Below are 18,077 nucleotides of genomic sequence, written 5' to 3'. Positions count from 1 at the left end.
CTAGCTACATAGCAGGGGACATGCCCTGCTCCTCCGTGAAACGTTGGATGCAGGACCAAGCACAGCGCCCTTTGAAGAGGCGCAGCCAGCCCTGCAGAGCAAGAAGCATTTGTTTCCAGGGCAGTATCCTCGAGGAGGATATTTATTAATGTGCTGCTCTGAGTGATAGAAATAAATTTTAAGCTCAGAATTAAAGGGAAGAGGCTGTGGTATCCTATACTGATCGCCAGTTTTGTTGCCATCAGTGGAAGTTTTGCAAGAGACTGATGGAGCCAGGATTAGACCTTTGATCTGTTTGCTCCTGGTATTAGTGCTCTCTGGCTCTATCAAATCAGGCTGATCTAAAAGTTAGAGGGAAACATGGGAAAAGACCTAGCAAGTGGTGTTAAAGCTAAGCACAAGTTTAGCACATCTTTATCCTTAGCAGCAACCCCAGGACGGGGAAAAGAGGTTTTGCTAGACTTCCTTCTCTACTAAGCAGCAGCTTCGTGGTTACGTGACTAGGTGGATGATGTGGAAAGTGTTTTCCTGATAACGGGGGCGACTAGCAATTGTGCAGAATTTCTCAAAAGAGGAAGGATGTCTTAAGCTAATTCTAACTTGGCTAATTTCCCCTTGAGCCCTCAATCCCACATAACTGTTCAACCACAGGCACTATCCCAATCACCTAATAGCCTAATTCTTGTGCCCAGTAGTGTGCTCCGTTGATCCTTGAGCATGGTCCAGCTCTGTACAGGCCCTAGACTATCTATCATGACAGCCCATGCCTTGGGTTTTTCCAAAATGTGCTTGATTTGTGAGATAAAGTGTAAATTACTGTTACTGCAATGGTAGGATTTTGTTGGGTTCTCAAAAAAAGATAACAAAAAGGGCATGGGGTGAGCCAGTTGTTTTCTTGATTTTAGGACAAACTACAGAAAAAGTAAAAACACAATTAACATGAGGGTTTCTTAAGCTAGCCTAGAGGTGAATAATAATTTAATATCTTATTGTAAGATCTTAGATACCTGTTTCCCTGTTCAGTGGATGCTCTATCCCACATTGCCCTCTAGTGAGGACATTGCAGAGCAAATAATGCCTTCCAGCTTGCAGCCGCCAGGATACTAAACGTGATATTTTAATACCTGAGGACACAGCTTGTTTCTGAAGCAGTAGTTTGCCATGCAATGCAAATAGCGTGAGAGGGGCAGCATTCACCTGTCGCAGGGGCCGGTGCATGTACCTGCACTGGCCACAGCTTTCTTGATGTTTGCTTTTTGTTTGAGCTAACTACCTCTGCAAGAATATACCTGCTGCTGATGGATCACTAGCCAAAGGTCCCTGCTCCCTTCTGCTTTGGAAAAAGGGGACAATATTCCCTAGGGTTTTTTTGGTGAAGGGTGATCTTTTTCCACGTTCTTTGCCTTACCCTTTGCTCCATGAAACACACTTCAGTTCTGTGGTTTTGCCTGTATACACGCAGCCTGACAACCTGCCTGTTGTTTGGCGTTCATCACAGGACAAACTTCTGTCCCTCTTCAACCCAGCACTGGTACATCCAAAGATGTTGCCTGGAGGGTTAGAACTGGTCCTTGTCCTTCTGCCTGCTTAGCCGTGTGAGCCTGCATCGGTGACAAATGACAATTTTGGTGCGTTCCCAGTTCTCCAGAGCTGTTAAACACTTACAGAAAATCATCAACCAGCAATAGGTTTTTCAAAAAAAAAAAAGAAAAAAAGGAAAACAAATATCTGCTGCCTGTGGAGAGCAGGTCATGCCTGATTCATCCTGTCCTCGCCGTCTTAAACCAACCCTGCGGTGCCCAGAGCTGCAGAGCTGCCCTCTCTGGGTTGTGGGTGCCCTGAATCAGCTGTCTGTTGGCCACGCAGTCCTTCTGCTTGCGGACACAGGTCCCATCAAGGCAATGGCACAGCAGTTCAGCAACCTCCTTGGCTCTTTGGTGCCTGTGGGAACCTGTCGCAGACCAGGGTGCTTTGATGCCCGAAGCAACCTTCCCTCAGAGAGGGTCATCCCTGCGGATGTGAACCCTCAGGCAGCTCTGGAGGAGCAGGTTTCTCTGGGTGCTGGGTACCAGGGTCTGGGCTGAGGATCTGGGACTGGGAAAGAGGAGGTGCTCAGGTCTGCCTGGGTTTTCCTTCCCCTTACTCCTCCTAGGGTAGGGAAATGAGAGCAGAGCAATGTGCGGAGTCCTGCTGAAATCCAAGGGCTCCTCATTCAAAACATACGCTCTGTTTGTCACTGTCCCAGGCACTACTCCAATCGATGTGAGGCCCAGTGTGTCCTTATGTGCTTGACCATAATTACATAGAAATTCATAATTAATGTTCAGTCATCAAAGATTAACCTGGTCTTTGATTGCCAGCTTGTTCGTCAGAGTAACAGCCATGGCTCTTCCTCTGCTAGATGCTATCTGTTTAAACACTTTGACTAAAAACTTAACGGTTTTAGAACAGTTTGTTCTAAAATCTGTGATTTCCTGCATGCAAACAGCCAAAGGGTGCGACCTGACTGCACGTATGGCAGATACGTGGGTGAAGACAGCACCCTGCTATCAGCCTGATCCTCCCAGGGGCTGTAGGACCCGCAGTAACACCATCGTGATCCTGTTTGGGGAGCCGGCGTGGGCTGCACCGTCACTCAGCCTGCTCCGCATGGCACTTGTGGAATGAATGACAAACACTAATGCCACCTAGTGACCAAAAAAAAATGCGATGTGGATATTTTATAAAATGCCACTGGAAATTTCATAGCCCCAAGTGGGGCAGGCCTTGGGGCTGGGAAAGAGGGAGAAGGTGCTAGGTGTGCTGGGAAAAGAAATCCCTTTTCCCTGCTCTCCCGACCTGTCTCTTCCCTCATTTCACATCCCACAAAGTACTTCTGCAGGTAACCAGGGACTGGGATCTCCCACGTGAGGCTTTATAGATCCCTGGGGGAGTAAGGCACGGGCTTCCTAAGCAGCTCTGTTGATTGAGGAGCACAAATTCCGCAACGTACTGCTGGATTGTGGAGCACAAACCCAACGCCCAGGGACTAGGTGACTGCGGAGAGGGGAGATGGCTTGCTCCACTACTGGCGTGGACATCATGGGCAGAGACCCTGGCGACTAATTTAAGCTGGCAGCATGGGCTGCAACACGGTGCCCTTGTTTCAGCTTTGAGCTTAGCTGAGACGGGGCAAGGGATGGCAGTGACTTGTTACTGCAGCTCATATGACCTGACACTTTTTTTTCCTCCCACCACCTTTGTTTCTCCCTCTTGCTTCTGTAGGTGATAGCCGTGTAGGCATTAATGTGCTGGGTTTCTGTACAAGTGGCTGGCTGGAGACGCCCTTGCTTTGTACCTAGTTACTAATCCAGCCAAGGGATGGTGCCACAAACCTGGAGGAATTAGTTTGCGCTCTGCATTTTAAAAATGAAGGTGAAGTTATTTCTGACCATACCAGCTTATTCTGCTTGGCTAAGCTGTCATTGGCAGGTGAAGTTTGCCTTGCATAGGGCTGGTGGTCTCCTGGGAATATTTTGCAGCTTTGATCATTTCTCCAACTCCTGAGAAATGCACAGAGAGAGAACTTGGGAATTAAAAGTTTCCAGTTAAGGAACTTGAGGGCTGAGATAGCTGCGATGAAGCGCATTATGAATGCACTGAGATGCCAGGCAGCACCCCCAGAGAGATTTGGAGGGGGATGTGGGATGTACCCTGCTGCCAAAGGAGAGCAAGCAAAGCACCCAGATGCAAATAAGCTCCTTCATGGGACATTTCTGAAGTGCAGCGACACCAAGACTGGTGCCAGCACAGGCTGGCACATCACTGGCCCCGAGGGTCCCGAAGAGCTGCCTCCCTCACCAGGCACACAGGTCCATCAGCAATGCTCTGCTCCAGAGCGAAGAAACAGGCGTTTGCTCCGCTCCGTGCTGCTCAGACTTGCCCCTGCTTCCTTCAGAAAGCCATTTACAAGGGTCCTTGGGGACTTTTTGTTGTTTTTCTATCCCAAATGTGAAGGTGCCAAGTATGTTCCTATTGTCTAATTTACAAATGTTTTCTGTTATCTTTGATGCTGCTTTTTCTGGATTATCCTTGTGTCCCCCTGCCTTTCTGCCCTGGATAATTGAGAGTTGGCAGTGTGCCTGTAGCATTCCTGTTTCAGGGCCAAAATGGGAGTGAGAATAAATGCTTCTAAATATTGTATTGAAGCAAATAAGTAATTTGCTCATAATAGGTCTTTGCCTGGCATTACACTGCCAATTTCATGCAGGTTTTGCAGCGGGAACGAGCAGTTGTGAGAGGTTCTAAGAGCCGTGTGCCTTGGGGAGTATTTGCCATGTGGGTACGATGGGGAGAAGGGCTTCACAGATTTGGAAGAGTGCCCCTATTTCTGTAAAGGGACTTTATCCAGCAGTCTGTGACAATGCTGCATTTCATAGATTTGCTGGCCCTAAATTCTGCAAATATCCCTGTCTACCATGAATTTAGCTGGAGGTGGCAAAGGTAAAGACTTGCCTGTGGGGAGAAGGCAGGTCTGCTTTACCTTGTGCTTTTGAGTAAGATATCTTTTAGAGCAGCCAGCCGACCAAAATACAGTATAAGTCCGTAGCGTCTTCTCAGCTCAATAGAAACTCTCAGCATTATTACGGTTCCATCTATTCTTTTTCCTGAAGAGATACAGAAAAGCAAAAAGTATTTAGGGTGCTCTTTTGCCTGAAGCACTCGACACAGAGACATATCCTTATCTATTTGGCATCAGTAGAGCAATAGCATCTTGCAGGAGACAAGCAGAACAACTTGCAATGAATAACCTGAGCCTAGTATTAATTTTCTCTTTTCTCTCTCCTTGTAGGGATCCTGTTTACAATGCTGGTATTTGGACCAGCCTGTGGATTTATCTTGGGCTCCTTCTGTACCAAAATCTATGTGGATGCTGTCTTCATTGACACAAGTAAGGAGAACTGGGTTTGGTTTCAAATCAAATATGCTAATGTTTGTATCAGCAGGACAAAAATGTTGATGCTCACAGGCAGGAAACTGCTTCTCGTTCCATCTCGAGTGCCTCTTGCATGTATGGGTGTCACTTTTAGAGGGGTTTTATGACTGGGATTCAAAAGTTTTCAACTCTATCCCCGTAGATAACAGATTTGTAGTAGCTAAAATTTGTTCCCTTCCATGGGCTTTTCTAGTGCGGGATGAGTTTCAGCCCAGCTCTTAGAGGACATCTTAAAATATCACTGTGGCAGAGCACACTGGCTAGCTGTGGACATAGTCTTGCCAGGGGAGCTGTGTCCAGCGCACGGGATGAAATCTGGAGAGCTGCCATCCCCAGGACCTGGGAGGACCAACCAGGCTCTCTGATGGAGGCACACCAGTAGGACCCATGCCTCGCACCTTCTGTGAATGACCCTGTTTGGATGGACAGGTTCAGTCCCACAGCATTATTGCTTTTTCCCAAAGCAGTGCTAATTATTGCTTACCTTGACTGTACACTTGGGTTAAAGCAAATTGTTTGCAAATTGTCTTTTCGTTCATTAAGAAAAAAATGGACGAATTCTGCCGTTGTTGCTGCCTGCACTACGTGCTCTTTGCCATTAGAGGGCAATGTGTAACAGGCTGTTCTCCGCTGCGCCTCAAGCCCTTTGGCTATAGACTGCAAACCTGATGCTTCATTCTTTTCCCTCGGTTGTTCAGATGCTTTTTCTACAGTTCCCAGCTCCATCTGATCTCACAGGCTCTCATCCTGCTGCAGGGGTGTTGTCCCCTTTGAGGGTGCATTCCAGTTCTATGATGTTGCAAATACGTCTTCACAGGATGCATCTAGATGGAGTTGAACCTTGCAGGACTCAGAACAGAATTGTGCAAATCTGGAAAAGAGCTACTGCCTTTTCTTGGTCTCACATGCACACGGCAGCTGAAGAAATATAAATAATACTGAACAAGCAGGAAAGAAGTATCTTTTTTTGATGGCTGAGACTTTTAGCCAGAGCTTGGTCAAACACCACATGGCCCCTTTTCATTCCTTGACTTTAGCAAAGATATGCCAAAGACTCGCTTGGTCCTGTAGGCGGAGGAACTTGTTTGAACCCTGTTACATATTTGACCATTAAGTAGAATTTACTCCAAAATATGAATGTTCAGAAGAAGATCTTTTTTCTCCCAGTAGGTGAAGCTGTGGAACTCCTCACCATAGGGTCTTAAAAGTCTACAAATGGATTAAAAAACAATTGGACGAGTTTATAGAAGAAAAAATGAATATGATGCCAAATCTAGTTTAGAAAGCCCCTGAGCCACAAATCACAAGAATAATATCAGGTATATGTTTACTTTATTCTTGTGGACTTTCTGGGCATTTGCAGCTGGTTACCATCAGAGGCAAGATGCTGGCCTAGCTAAAAAGTTAATTTGATGTGATCTGGCCATTTTTGACATAAGACATTGCTCCGTATTTACAGCTCAAAAAGCCCCACGCAAATATGGAGCCACAGAGGAGAACAGTGGAGTGTTATCTCTGAGAAGCCTGGAGGGGCTGTGGCTCAGCAGGTCATAGGGAGGGTATAGTGCTTTCCAGCTGCAGGTCCAGCTGGCTTTGGCCATGGTCCATCACTGTCATGTGAAGGCTAGGGCACACATGGCCTCCATCTATTTTTATATGGGAAAGAGTTTCCGTGTTGCAGCTGGCTCTGCCTTGCAGCTCGGGGCAGCAGCACGAGGAGACCGAGCTCCAGAGGGCTGAGCCCTGTCCTGCTCCCTGTTTCGGACAGGAGGTGTGGGATGCCAGGGCACACTGCTGTGCTGCCCTCCCTACAGGACCTGCTTTAGTAAGGGGATATGAAGACGACTTTGGTTTACATGGCTCTTCATGTGGCTGTGTTCCCAAGAACCTGAAAAAAATGCAATTCAGGCAGGAGGAAATAACAGCAGAAGAATCCAATCCCTCCAAAACTATTTTTCAAACTTTATATATATTTGAGAGCTACATGTTCTTTTCCCTAAGGAGAAAAGAGTTTCCTTCCGTCTCTGCTTGAGAGACAACTTGATTGCCTCACTTGAGACAGATTTTTCAGAGTGGCGGTAACCAGACAGACATCATGAACGGAGGAGCTTGTTATTCCAGCCACGCAGATCCAGTTCTCCCCCGGGAGTCAGCTCTGGCGCTGGGCACCCTCCACCGGCTTGCCGAGCGGCTGTGGCAGCGAGGCGGCTGTTAGGAACACAGTTTCTTCTCTCCTGTTGCTTATTTTTATTCCCCCAAACTGACTCCAGAGCCTTCTTTTTCCTTATCTCTGCTGAGTGATGGCCTACAGGATATTCTTGCCTTTTACTTTGCATTTCTTCATTTTCTGATGATTTCTCTACCTTTCTGAGCCCATTTGATGCAGTGGGTGGGTTTCTTTTCCAATATTGAAGACTGTTTCACCCTCCACACAGTCACAGGTGCCCATAAAGCCCAAATGTCCATCTCTCCTTTGCTGAAAAGGGCTGTGAATTCAAAGCAGGGAGAGCATTGATGTCCTGGGAAAAAAGGGTAAGCTGAATTGGAGATGCAATGTCCTTGTCTGTGCTGCTGCTTCTCCCTGCAGGTCTTTGTGTCAGTAGGTATGTCAGCTGTGTGTGCACATTTGACACGCTGGGACAGTGATGTCCAAAACCTCGGTGCCAGCACGGGGGACACTGACTGGTACATGGCAGCTTCCTAGAGCTGGCAGAGCCAAAGACACTGGAGAGAAGCTCTGATTACAGGGTGTTGCAGAAGCCGGATGTACCATCTAGATAGACATGGGTTGCTTGTCCTAAGGACCTCTTGGATGTGGAGGTCATTATGCACTAGTGGCTCATGTGGCATGAGTGTGGGATGCACTGTGGGTCCCCACCTTGTGTCTGGGAGCCCCTCACCAGCCAACAAAGCCCCCAGCAACCATCTTCCAGCCTACAGGATCGTTAACGTTATAATCTTCCCCTCCCTATGGCTGCGCACTGATGTGTGTGTGTGTGCCCTTGCAGGTAAGCTGGACATAACCCCAGATGACCCTCGGTGGATCGGTGCATGGTGGGGAGGTTTCCTGCTGTGTGGTGCCTTACTCTTCTTCTCGTCCCTGCCGATGTTCGGGTTCCCGCAGTCCTTGCCCCCGCGGCCGGAGCACGCCGGGGAGAGCGAGCAGGCCATGCTTCCTGAGAGGGACTACGAGAGACCCAAGCCAAGCAACGGGGTCCTGCGGCACGCACTGGACGGGGAGAGCAGCACGACCTGCTTCCAGCAGCTGCGAGGTGAGACAGTGGCTCTTGTCACATTTTCTGTGAGAGTCAGCAACAGGTTAACAGCTGGTTGGATTTATAATTGGTCTCTGATTTGGGCTATCTACCCCCAAAAAAATCCCCCAAAAAACTCAGTATCCTGAAATTTCAGTCCCTGGCTTCTAATTATCTCTGGCATTGTCCTCATTTTAAAGAGAGACTTTGTTCCACTTGAAAGGTTTGGGGTTTTTTTAAACTTCAAAGCTTCAGAAATGCACGATAGTCCTGTAGAGTTGATAAAAAAATGAAGGGGAACACCGTTGCCAAAGCAATTTGTGAACTTCTCTCCAGTCTACTGTCCGGCTCCCCTCTGCCTCCCGAAATGGAGAGTGAGCCAGCAAGGGCAGTTAAAAGAAATTGGGAGCTCCAGGCAGCTGAGCTGCAGCTTAGTGCAATCCCAGATACAAAGCAATGAGTGCTGGGCACCACCACAGCTCTTAAACTGGGATGGGGAAGAGGTAGATACCAGCCCAGAACAGCGCATGGGCAGGGGCAGAGCATGGCTTGTAGCAAATTAAGAGTAGAAAACCGCATGTTGTGTCCTGCAGTGATGGAAATGGATCTGGCTTTAATTAAGGTCAGCTAAGGATCCAGCATTTAGTGGGAAAGTGTGGGCAGTTATCCTTTCTGTAGGCTGCACTGGGAAATCCTTCATCTAAGGGGGTGGTTCTGTAGCACTGGTGGTTGCTTCCCACTCTGTCACTGTGGCAGAGCCGGTTTCATTACTGCCTAACCCATTTTGATAAATGAGGACAAAACCACTTACTCCCTGTGCAGTCTCCTTAATTGGGAGTTGAATGAGGTGCAGGTGGGAAGGAAAAAGAGACTTTGGGGAAAAAAGTGTTTTCTTAAATATAAAAATGCCTTGAATAGTTGATGTGGTTGTTCATTAAGGGAAGGTCAAAGATGTGAAATTTTGACTTGATGAAAAAATTCAAAAGAAAGGTAAAGGGGTAAATTGTGTGAAAATTTGTCAGTAGAATTAATTTCTTCATCCTTTCGTCCGTGTTGCGAGGATTTTCTCAGGTTTGAGGAATGGGCTTTTCCCATGGTACATCCATCTGGATAATTCTGTGGCTTTTGTCGTGTACTCATCAGAGCGTCTGCTTCTGGCTGCTGAGTTTTTGGAATGGGCACTGGAAATTTTTGCAGGTTTTCATATAGAGAAATGAAAGAATACAGCATGTCCCTGCTGCACGGACAGGCAGCAGTTCTGGCTGAGGATAGTGCTGAGCAAGCTGAGTTTCTTGCCCACAGGGAGGCCATGGGGGGCTTGCTAGAGTATCTATTGCTCATTGAAGTAGGGAAATTAAACTGCCACATCCATAAGCTTCAAAGTATTGATTACATCAGGAGGCACCACAGTTTCCCACGTTAGCCTTCTCGTTGCAGGTAACCCCATTTCGAATCAGTTGGTATTCCAGAAGTCTCTTTGTAGATGGTCTTCGAAATACAATTTACATCACATCAAATAAGACAGGGAATGACCTTTTTAGTTATGCCTTTGAGGCTGTCATAGACAACACGGTGTTGGTAGCTGACATCTTCTTTCAAGTCCCTTGCTGCTATTGTCACAGTCGGAACGTGGTCAAGAGTCGTGTTTGCTAAAGTGCCTGCCTGAAGATGTTCAGACACGTTCCACAAGGGAAGGCAAACATGCCTCACTCATTCCTGTTGAGCAGTGTTTAAGGTGGTGGGTTGAATCTTGCTGTGTATATACATTATTTTGCCAGCAGCTGAAATATATATATGTATTCCTATGTGGCGGGACCTAATATCCTTCATCTCTTTGTTGATTGTATAAAGTTTCCTTTGGGGAAAGTTAGACTGTTAAGCATTTTTCCTAGAATAAAAAAGACTGGTAATTATATACAGAGGTTAATATATATATATACGTGCATGCATAGTCATGTCTACTGCCCTATCATGGGCTTTGGGGTTTGCATGTATTTGTGAAGCTGAACGGCAGATGATGTATCTGTACATGTGGTTGTGGGTGGAAATCCTCATCAGGGTTTGTGTGGCCATAACTGTGACTCCTTTTTAGCAAGTGTTGTCTCTGCAGCTCGGTCCTGGGCAGGCGTGTGCCGGGCATAAGTCCATGTCTGCATGGAGGTGTGGATTGTCCATCTCTTGTGCACAGCGTGGGGAGGAAGAGTTTTTTCTCTGGACTGATGGTGCAAACACACCGTGTATCAACAGTGCATCCTCAGAGGCTGAACTGAAGCTCCTTTTTGGCTGTTGAAGGGTTTTGACCCCTTCCCCCAAGCCTTGCAGTGACTGTTGCAAGCGAGTGGACATGGCAGGAGAGGAAGCAGGGTGGTGTCAGCTGGAGACGTGCTCCCAGCTGGGTCACGGCTCTCAGCTAGCGACATGGCATGGCTGGCACGTGGGAGGATGCTCGAGACGCTACAAGATCTGCTGAAAGACAGTGAGATGGGTGAGATTCCTTGCCTGTCTCTAGCCTTAGCACGCAGAAAAGCTAGGACTAATATAAAAGCAACCTGCTCGAAGTGTTGAAAAGTCTTTTACATCCCTATCAAGGTCTAAACAGGAGGGAGGGTCCAGCTTTTGGAAAGCCACAGCATCTCTTCCTGTGGGGTATTTTCATGCCAGCAAAAGAAGCATCCTTAAGAGAGGAGCTTTGAACTTGAAACAAAAACCGTGCCTTTGAACGGCACAAGGTGAAGAAGCAATCAAAGGCAGCAGAGGCAGTGGGCAGCTGCCATGGCAGCTCTGCACAGGGGCATGGCGGCTCAGGCAAGAAGGCTTTGGGACAGTCCTGGGAGGTGCTTACCTTTGCTAAACGGGCATGTGAATGCTGCATTGCTTTACCTTATTAATATTTCAGTTAAGCAAGGCAAAGCCATTTGGGAGCACAGGGAAGTGAAGGATTAATAGCAGGGAGAGGATGGATAAATGCTGCCATTGCTCTTTGCTCTTGGCTGGCAGCCTGGCAGGGTTGTTCCAGCTCTGCGCTCTCCGTATGGTCTGTGAAAGCACTTCAGGCGCGGGCTGCGGCAATCCTTGCTGTCCTGGGGGCACAGCTTTGCTTTCCTACCTCTGGTCTGCCTTGGGGACCTCTCTGCTATTCAGGGCCAGAGATGATGCTCGGCTGTGTCAGGGTACCTGTGCCCTCTGCTCGTGTCTGCCCGGCATCTGCCCTCTCACTCGGTGTTAACACGCTGCGTCTAACCCACCACCTGCTCCAGGACGTGCTTGGAAATATTTTGTTAAAATCTTTTTTTTTTTCATACAGAAATGTCACTTCTACTGAATTGAGCGGTCAGTTCTGATGAAATTTGGTTTAAAAATGCTTCCTTGGCTTTATCTTTAACAGCCCTGAAACATTCTGCTCTAAATGCATTTTGTTTTGCAATGGTTTTAAACCAGAAATTCATTACATTCTGCCTGTCTGTCTAGTGAGAGAGATTAAAAACCTAAAAGGATTGAAATTGATATGGAATCCTTCAGGTTTGGAGAGAGAAGCTTATTCACAAGGAATTAAAAGGAAACTCACTGTGGAATTAAATTAATTTCAAAACTGCAAATTCCCTAGATTTGGAAACATTTTGGTTTCTGTCCAGCTTCATTTCCAAGAGCGTAGGAGAGCTGGGATGTACAGCTGACAGCTGTCTTGTCTTCTGTTTGGTTCCTTCCTGATCTGTGTACCAATCTGCTGAATACCTAGAGAGGGAGCTGCTCTGAATCCTGGATTTCTCTCCCCAGAAGTGCTTTCTGGGAGCAGACACATAGTGCAGGGCCAGAAGCTTCCGGCTTGTAGGGGGGTCCTGGGCCATGGAGAGCCTGTAGTCCTTGGTGGGATTTCATAGGATTGAGCAGGATTAATGGCTAACACAAGTAATTTTAAACTCATGACTCTTAACAAGTGATAGCGGTAACCTTTTGGAGAGGGCTCCATCTGTACCTTCGTCCATGGCCAGAGCAGTGAGTCTTTGGCCCAGATCTAGATGGGTACCAATGCCTTTTTGGTTTTGGGTCTTGGCTTCCTACCAACATCTTAAAAGGCTTGCTGAGAAATCCTAATCTTAGGTAAGGGGATGGCGGGTGATCATAAAAGGGCCCACATCAGATCCTATCAGTCTCCGAGTTTCCTTTGGCTTGGATTTCGTGAGGGTGCGGACTTTGTTGGCAGGTTCTTCTTGTCTGTTTCAAAGCCAGCATCCTTGTTATCAGAAGCTTTGATTAATTCAGAAAGGCCTTCAGCCTGCATGCTTTGGAGCAGAAGCTGAGCAGCAGCTGAGGTCAGGCAGAACACGTCTGTCTCCAAAAAGATACTGTGCCTTGCCATGACCTCCATGACGCAGATGAGAGAGGTTTATGTCCCCCTCTGAAGTCAAGCAAAGGTGATTGCTGCAAGCAAAATGATAGACTAGAAGGACCTGCTTTCCATGCATGAGAACGTTACTGTTGCTTCAGGCTTGTATCTGTCAAGAAGCCTCTTTGACATAGGTGTCATCCTTTTCCTTCATATCCTTAATGATACTAATTTTGACAAGGCCACGTGGACTTCGGCGTATTAAACTCACGTGAGACATCTTCAGTGCCTCTTGCCTTACTCCATCTTCTCTTTTATAGGAGCTGCCTCTTTCCAGGAGGTATTTTATTCTTGCTACCTGCACTATTTTCTTCATCCCTTATTCCTCAAGCCAGGTGGAGATTTTGCCTTTTGTTTTCTATTCAGATCTGACGCTTGCTGCCTACAGTGCGATTAGAAAGTAGTATTTTGGCTCAATGCTACATTTCGCCTTTCCCTCACCATAGCGTCCTAGGTGGACTGGGCTGTAAACCTCCCTCTAATTTATTACTTTGCTTTCTGTGTTCCTCATCTTTACTGCAAATTGAAAACATGTCTCTGTAGGGTGCTCCAACTGGAAAAAGGGACCTTGGTGGTTGTAATGTTCCAAACAATTCATTTCAAGCACCAACGTGATGATTATAGTTTGTTGTTTCTGGAGACTAGTTAAACCTCATGTAATGAGGTTGCCAATTATCCCCGGTACTCCCTGATGTTTAGTGACAAATCAAAGCTACTTGGTGTACATGTGTTTGCTTGTCAAGACCGTGGCCTGTCACCCACAGCAGGAGATAGGGAGGATGCTTGATGCCTTGGCATGGGTGTTGCTTGGGGTGTTAAAAGGTGCAAAGTCGAGGGATTAGCAGGGGTGTTGGAGAGCTTTGGGACCATCCTCCTGGGTCCCTTCCAACCTATGGATGATCCTATGACCAACGCTGCACATGGATGGTCTGAAGAGTTGGGTTTTATGTACTTCAGCAGTGAAAAGAGGCTGAGGTTTCTTGTTCTTCTCAGTGTATCTTGCCATGGCAATGAGAATCACTTTTCTGCCGTCGTTTCTGTAGCGTATTGGGTGCATCGGGATAAGGATGTTAAATGAGCTGGTCCTTCTGAGCGTGGGAGGGTGAGTCTTTCTGTGCCATGTCTGATACAGCTCATGGGTTCTCCCAAGTAGATTTTTGAGGCCCTTGAATCCAAAAGACCTTTCCCTTTTCCCATTTGGTGAATGGGCTTCAACCTCAGATTTATAGCTCCAAAGTGCTGCTACAAAGTGTTCAGCTAACCTTTGGGCCAACAAGGTGCAGGGTAACGTTTATCATGACTTTTGCTGGGATCTACTCCAGTGAAGAAGTGCCATGCTTAGCTGTTGTGTTCCCCAGGGCTTTACTGTCAGACATTTTCCATTCCCCCTTCGTACCCAGCACCATATGCCAGGCAGCTGAAAGCACGTCACTCTAGTCTATTGAGACATTTTTAAACTTCATTGCTGACTTTTAATCTTGTTCCCAGAGGTATTTCACCCCAAGAACTGAGACAGATAAGGCAGCAGCAGGTGTCAAGTGATTCATCTTAACGGGTGGCAGTAGCAAGATGAAAGGATATTCATTTCTATGGGGAGCTTCCTGTCATTTCCCTTAGAAAATGAAAGGGAACAAGCTGGCCCTGGCTGAGGAGATGGTGGAGGTTGCCAGGCATTGCCTGCGTTGCTTCTGCACTCTTTGCACTGGGTTTTGTGTTATACCCTCCAGCTGGTATGGAGCCCCATTGCAGTAGATGGTGGTCAAACATGCAGTGGAGGACAGGATCAGTCCCAGAAAACTCACACCCGGACACATAGGGAGGAGAAGCAGTGATGAAGTGATGGGACTCGTAGCCCAACACTGCCAGGCAAGGCAGTCATGAGGGCCTCCTCTCTTGTGTGAGACGGTGCAATAACTGCAAAATTTTTGCTGTCCTTCCCTAAGTATGAAGGATGGATTTTTGACCTTGGTAATGCATTGTGGTTTGGTACCAGCCTTGCCAGCTTCAGAAATAAATGTCCATGATCTTTAACTCCCTCCTCCAAAACACAGATTGTCGTTGTTATTATTTGGTGGATAAAGTTAGAGGTAGACCTTTGTGTCTTTGCATTTGAATTGGCACAAAGCTACATCTTGAGGAATCCATTAATCTCGAACAAACTGAACTCCAGAGGCACAACAGGCATTAATATCTTAAATATGGCTTTCCAAGCTCAGCGCTGCCAAGTCCACCTTTGCATTTTCCATCCTTTTCCTGGCAAGAAGGGGAAATTCTGTAGGTGGCCATCAAAGAACTGAAGGAGGCAGCAGGTGGCTTCTGAGATCTATCCACATCTGAATCCCCACACCCCCGCTCCTCCCTCATGGGGTTTTTTTTTTCTTCTCCCCCCTGTTCTACTAAAAAACACTATGCCTCCTGTACCTTCATTATGTTCAGCAAATCCTCAGGAAGCAAGAATTTTATACAGCATGAAAAAATATTTGTGATATAAAAAGACCAGAAACTGTAGAGTGGCCCGTTCCAAAAAAGTCGGATCAAACCTAATTATAACCCTTTCCCCCTCCCCAGCAAAGAAAAAACCAAGGAGACCCAAGCAGACCCTTGACAAAGAGCTGTGCATTTACTTGCTGAGGCCAGTGCAATTAGATTTTGCACCAAAAAAAGCCCTAAGGGAAAACAGAAGCCAACACCAGAGAAATCTGTCACCTGCCAGACCCTGGTACACCACAGGGCGTGTGGGGGATGGATTTTCAAAATGCAAATAGGGGTCCATTGAGGCTTCACTACACTTCAGCGAGGTAATTTTCAAACTTAATGATTTTCACATTTAATTCAGGGAGAAATTAGTCATCAGGTATTGAGACAAAGCAAGGCTCTCTTCTGTACTGGGATGCTCTCCTCTTCAAGCTGTGTTATCTCAGCAATAATTAAAATGTTCGCCGAAGTAGAAAATGTGCTATCTGATTCATTAGCCAGATTTCCCTTTGTAAGGTAACTCATGTTTGCTTATCCGAAATAGAGACGAGCTTGGAGAGCTGGACGCTAATGATTCAGGAGGGAGGAGCAAGGGATCATGAAACTAAAGCAAGTGTGTGTGAGCCTTACACAACAAATAGCTCAGCATGTCCTCTTCCACCCTTGCAGCCACCAAGGTGGTAGGGCCTGCATGGAAGGTATTGCTTGGCTGCTGAAGCTCTGGTTTATGGGAACACGCAGGCTAACATGCCCATCCCAGGCGTGAGGTCCCTTATGCCCATGGTGGCCGTGGCCCCAGGCTAAGCAGGAGAATTTCAGCTTGCACCCAAATGTGCTGCAAGAAGGTGTCCCTCAGCAAGCGAGCCAGTGTTACATGGGAATAAGAAAATGAAGCAAATCTGGATGGCAGGAGAAGGAAAAGCCAAGTGTCAGCTGGGTTAGCTTGTGTCTGAAAGCTTGCAAGAATTTTTGTGGTGCTGAGTACAGTACTCATGACACCCATCAGCTGGTTCGGTGTTGTTCATGGGGAGCAGGTAGGGAGAGGAGAAGGAAAAAGAGAATACTAGGCTTTGATTGATCTCCCTATGGGGGAAACAAAAGCAATATTGGAAAACGCTGATCCTTCGGAATTTCAAAATCATCTGTAAGATGTAAACATAATGACAGGTGACTTCTTTTTGCACCCTCCTGGTATCTGAATCTTTAGATGACACTATTCTGGTGTTTCACTTTGTTCTGGTGTTGCCATATTTCAACCAGCTTGTCTGTGCAGAATAGAAAATTACCCCTGATTTGAAGTGAGTTTGTCCTGCAGGAGAGCAGCAAGGCACCTCCAGCACCTCGAGCAGAGCCTACACAAAAACACCTCTTCCTTCTTCCTCTCTTCTAGTGATCCCCAAAGTAACTAAGCACTTGCTCTCCAATCCCGTCTTCACCTGTATCATCCTGGCAGCCTGCATGGAGATCGCAGTGGTGGCTGGCTTCGCCGCCTTCCTGGGAAAGTACCTGGAGCAGCAGTTCAACCTCACCACCTCATCTGCCAACCAGCTCCTGGGTGAGTAACCACAGGGGCTGCCAAATCTCCAGCATCCAAAGGTATTTAAAAGCGTTCAGCATGGCTGGTAACCACAACCAGGCTCACTGGTTAGGCTGCTCAGAAAGTGGCTTGCCCAACATCTAGAAATGTGTCCGTGAGTGGGAGGGCTGGGCTCCAGCTGTGCCTTGGCTGCAGAGCCCAGAGCAGACCTCCGGCATCCTTCCTCCTCGACTGCGCTCTCCGCTGCAGCCCGCTGCAATCAGTTCCCCTGTAGCCAAGCCCATTGTGTGAGAAGTGGTATGATACAGCCAGGATATGAAAGTCTGTGACGGCCCTGAGGTACAGCAGAAATCCCAGCCAAACTGGGCGATTTGTTGCAGTTGCTCGCTGAGTGATGGGCTGCCCACTGAACTGCTTGTCTCATGGTTCAGCTATCCCAGAGTTCTCCAGCCCATCTCCCTTTGGGTTAGGAAGCCCAGTTCTCCTGCTAGACCCTCTTTTCCCCTTGGACTGGAAATGATAGGATTGCAATCAGCAGTTCAAACAGTCAAGCTAGTGCAGCTTGGTTGTCTTTCAAATGCCCCCTCTCTCTGACCATACTATGCTGCTGCGGTTTCCCATATATATATTTCTCAACGTTCGTTCGTTCCCTGTCAGGACACTGATGGACAGGCAGGATTTTCATTTATTTTCTCCTGCTGCTCATTCCCAAGCAGGCCCAATGATTTGTTTATGACAGCCATTCTCTCGGCAGCACCCAATTAAGATATCTGTGAGTTGATCTTGGATGATCTGCAACCACAGCTCGCCAGATGGGCAGCTGGCAGTGATCTGTCAAAAACTGGGACATCATGAAATGCGTGGATCTTAATATCAAAATAAGGAGCTTGCAAGCTGCTCTCCTGACAGTTATTTATTTTCCCATTGAACTCATTGATATCTTCTGGTTTTGGCCTGGTTTTCCAAAAGAAACAATCCCCTGCAGTCAGTCTTGCCTCCCCCAGCAACACAGGAACTCACTGGTGAATTTTAATAGGATTTGACAGAAGGGCAGAGGTCTCAAAGATGTTAGGGTCTTCCATCTTTCCTCAAAATTCAAGGCTTGGCAAAGGAAAGCAACTTCACTGTTGACCCGCTGGGAGAAGGAAAACCACTACACTGTTTGGTGGGGGATGCCTGGCCAGTCAGCATGTGTGTACAGCTGGGTGGTCAGCAAAGAGGGAATCACCCGTGAGCCAGAGCACGTCCTGCCTCTGACCTATCCTGCCTCTGACCTAGCAGTGAGAAAGGAGACTTTGATACTTCCACGGTCCTCACAACAACTTCTTTAATTTAAACAAAGCTGCTGCCAGATTTCGCAGGTGGCATTTGTGGCAATCCAGAGATGCCAGGATTTGGATGCACTTCTAAGCTTAGCCCGGGTAGGTAAGGTCTGGAGTATAACTGGCAGCA

The 18,077-nt window shown here is 47.2% G+C and overlaps 1 protein-coding gene across 1 annotated transcript in view; it reads left to right on the top strand.

The window, feature by feature from the left end:
* SLCO3A1 (solute carrier organic anion transporter family member 3A1) overlaps window positions 1-18,077 on the top strand; it is a 152,084-nt gene that overhangs the window by 110,138 nt on the left and 23,869 nt on the right. Inside the window, exons 3-5 of the mRNA XM_072870515.1 lie at window positions 4,832-4,930; window positions 7,984-8,247; window positions 16,479-16,643. Of these exons, the coding sequence (XP_072726616.1) occupies window positions 4,832-4,930; window positions 7,984-8,247; window positions 16,479-16,643 (528 nt within the window). The remainder of the gene's footprint in view (window positions 1-4,831; window positions 4,931-7,983; window positions 8,248-16,478; window positions 16,644-18,077) is intronic.

Source organism: Ciconia boyciana, chromosome 8 (genome assembly GCF_034638445.1).
Source record: "Ciconia boyciana chromosome 8, ASM3463844v1, whole genome shotgun sequence".
NCBI classification, from domain to species: Eukaryota; Metazoa; Chordata; class Aves; order Ciconiiformes; family Ciconiidae; genus Ciconia; species Ciconia boyciana.
The sequence above is the reverse complement of the archived record's forward strand: the minus strand, read 5'-3'. Positions and strand labels throughout refer to the sequence as shown.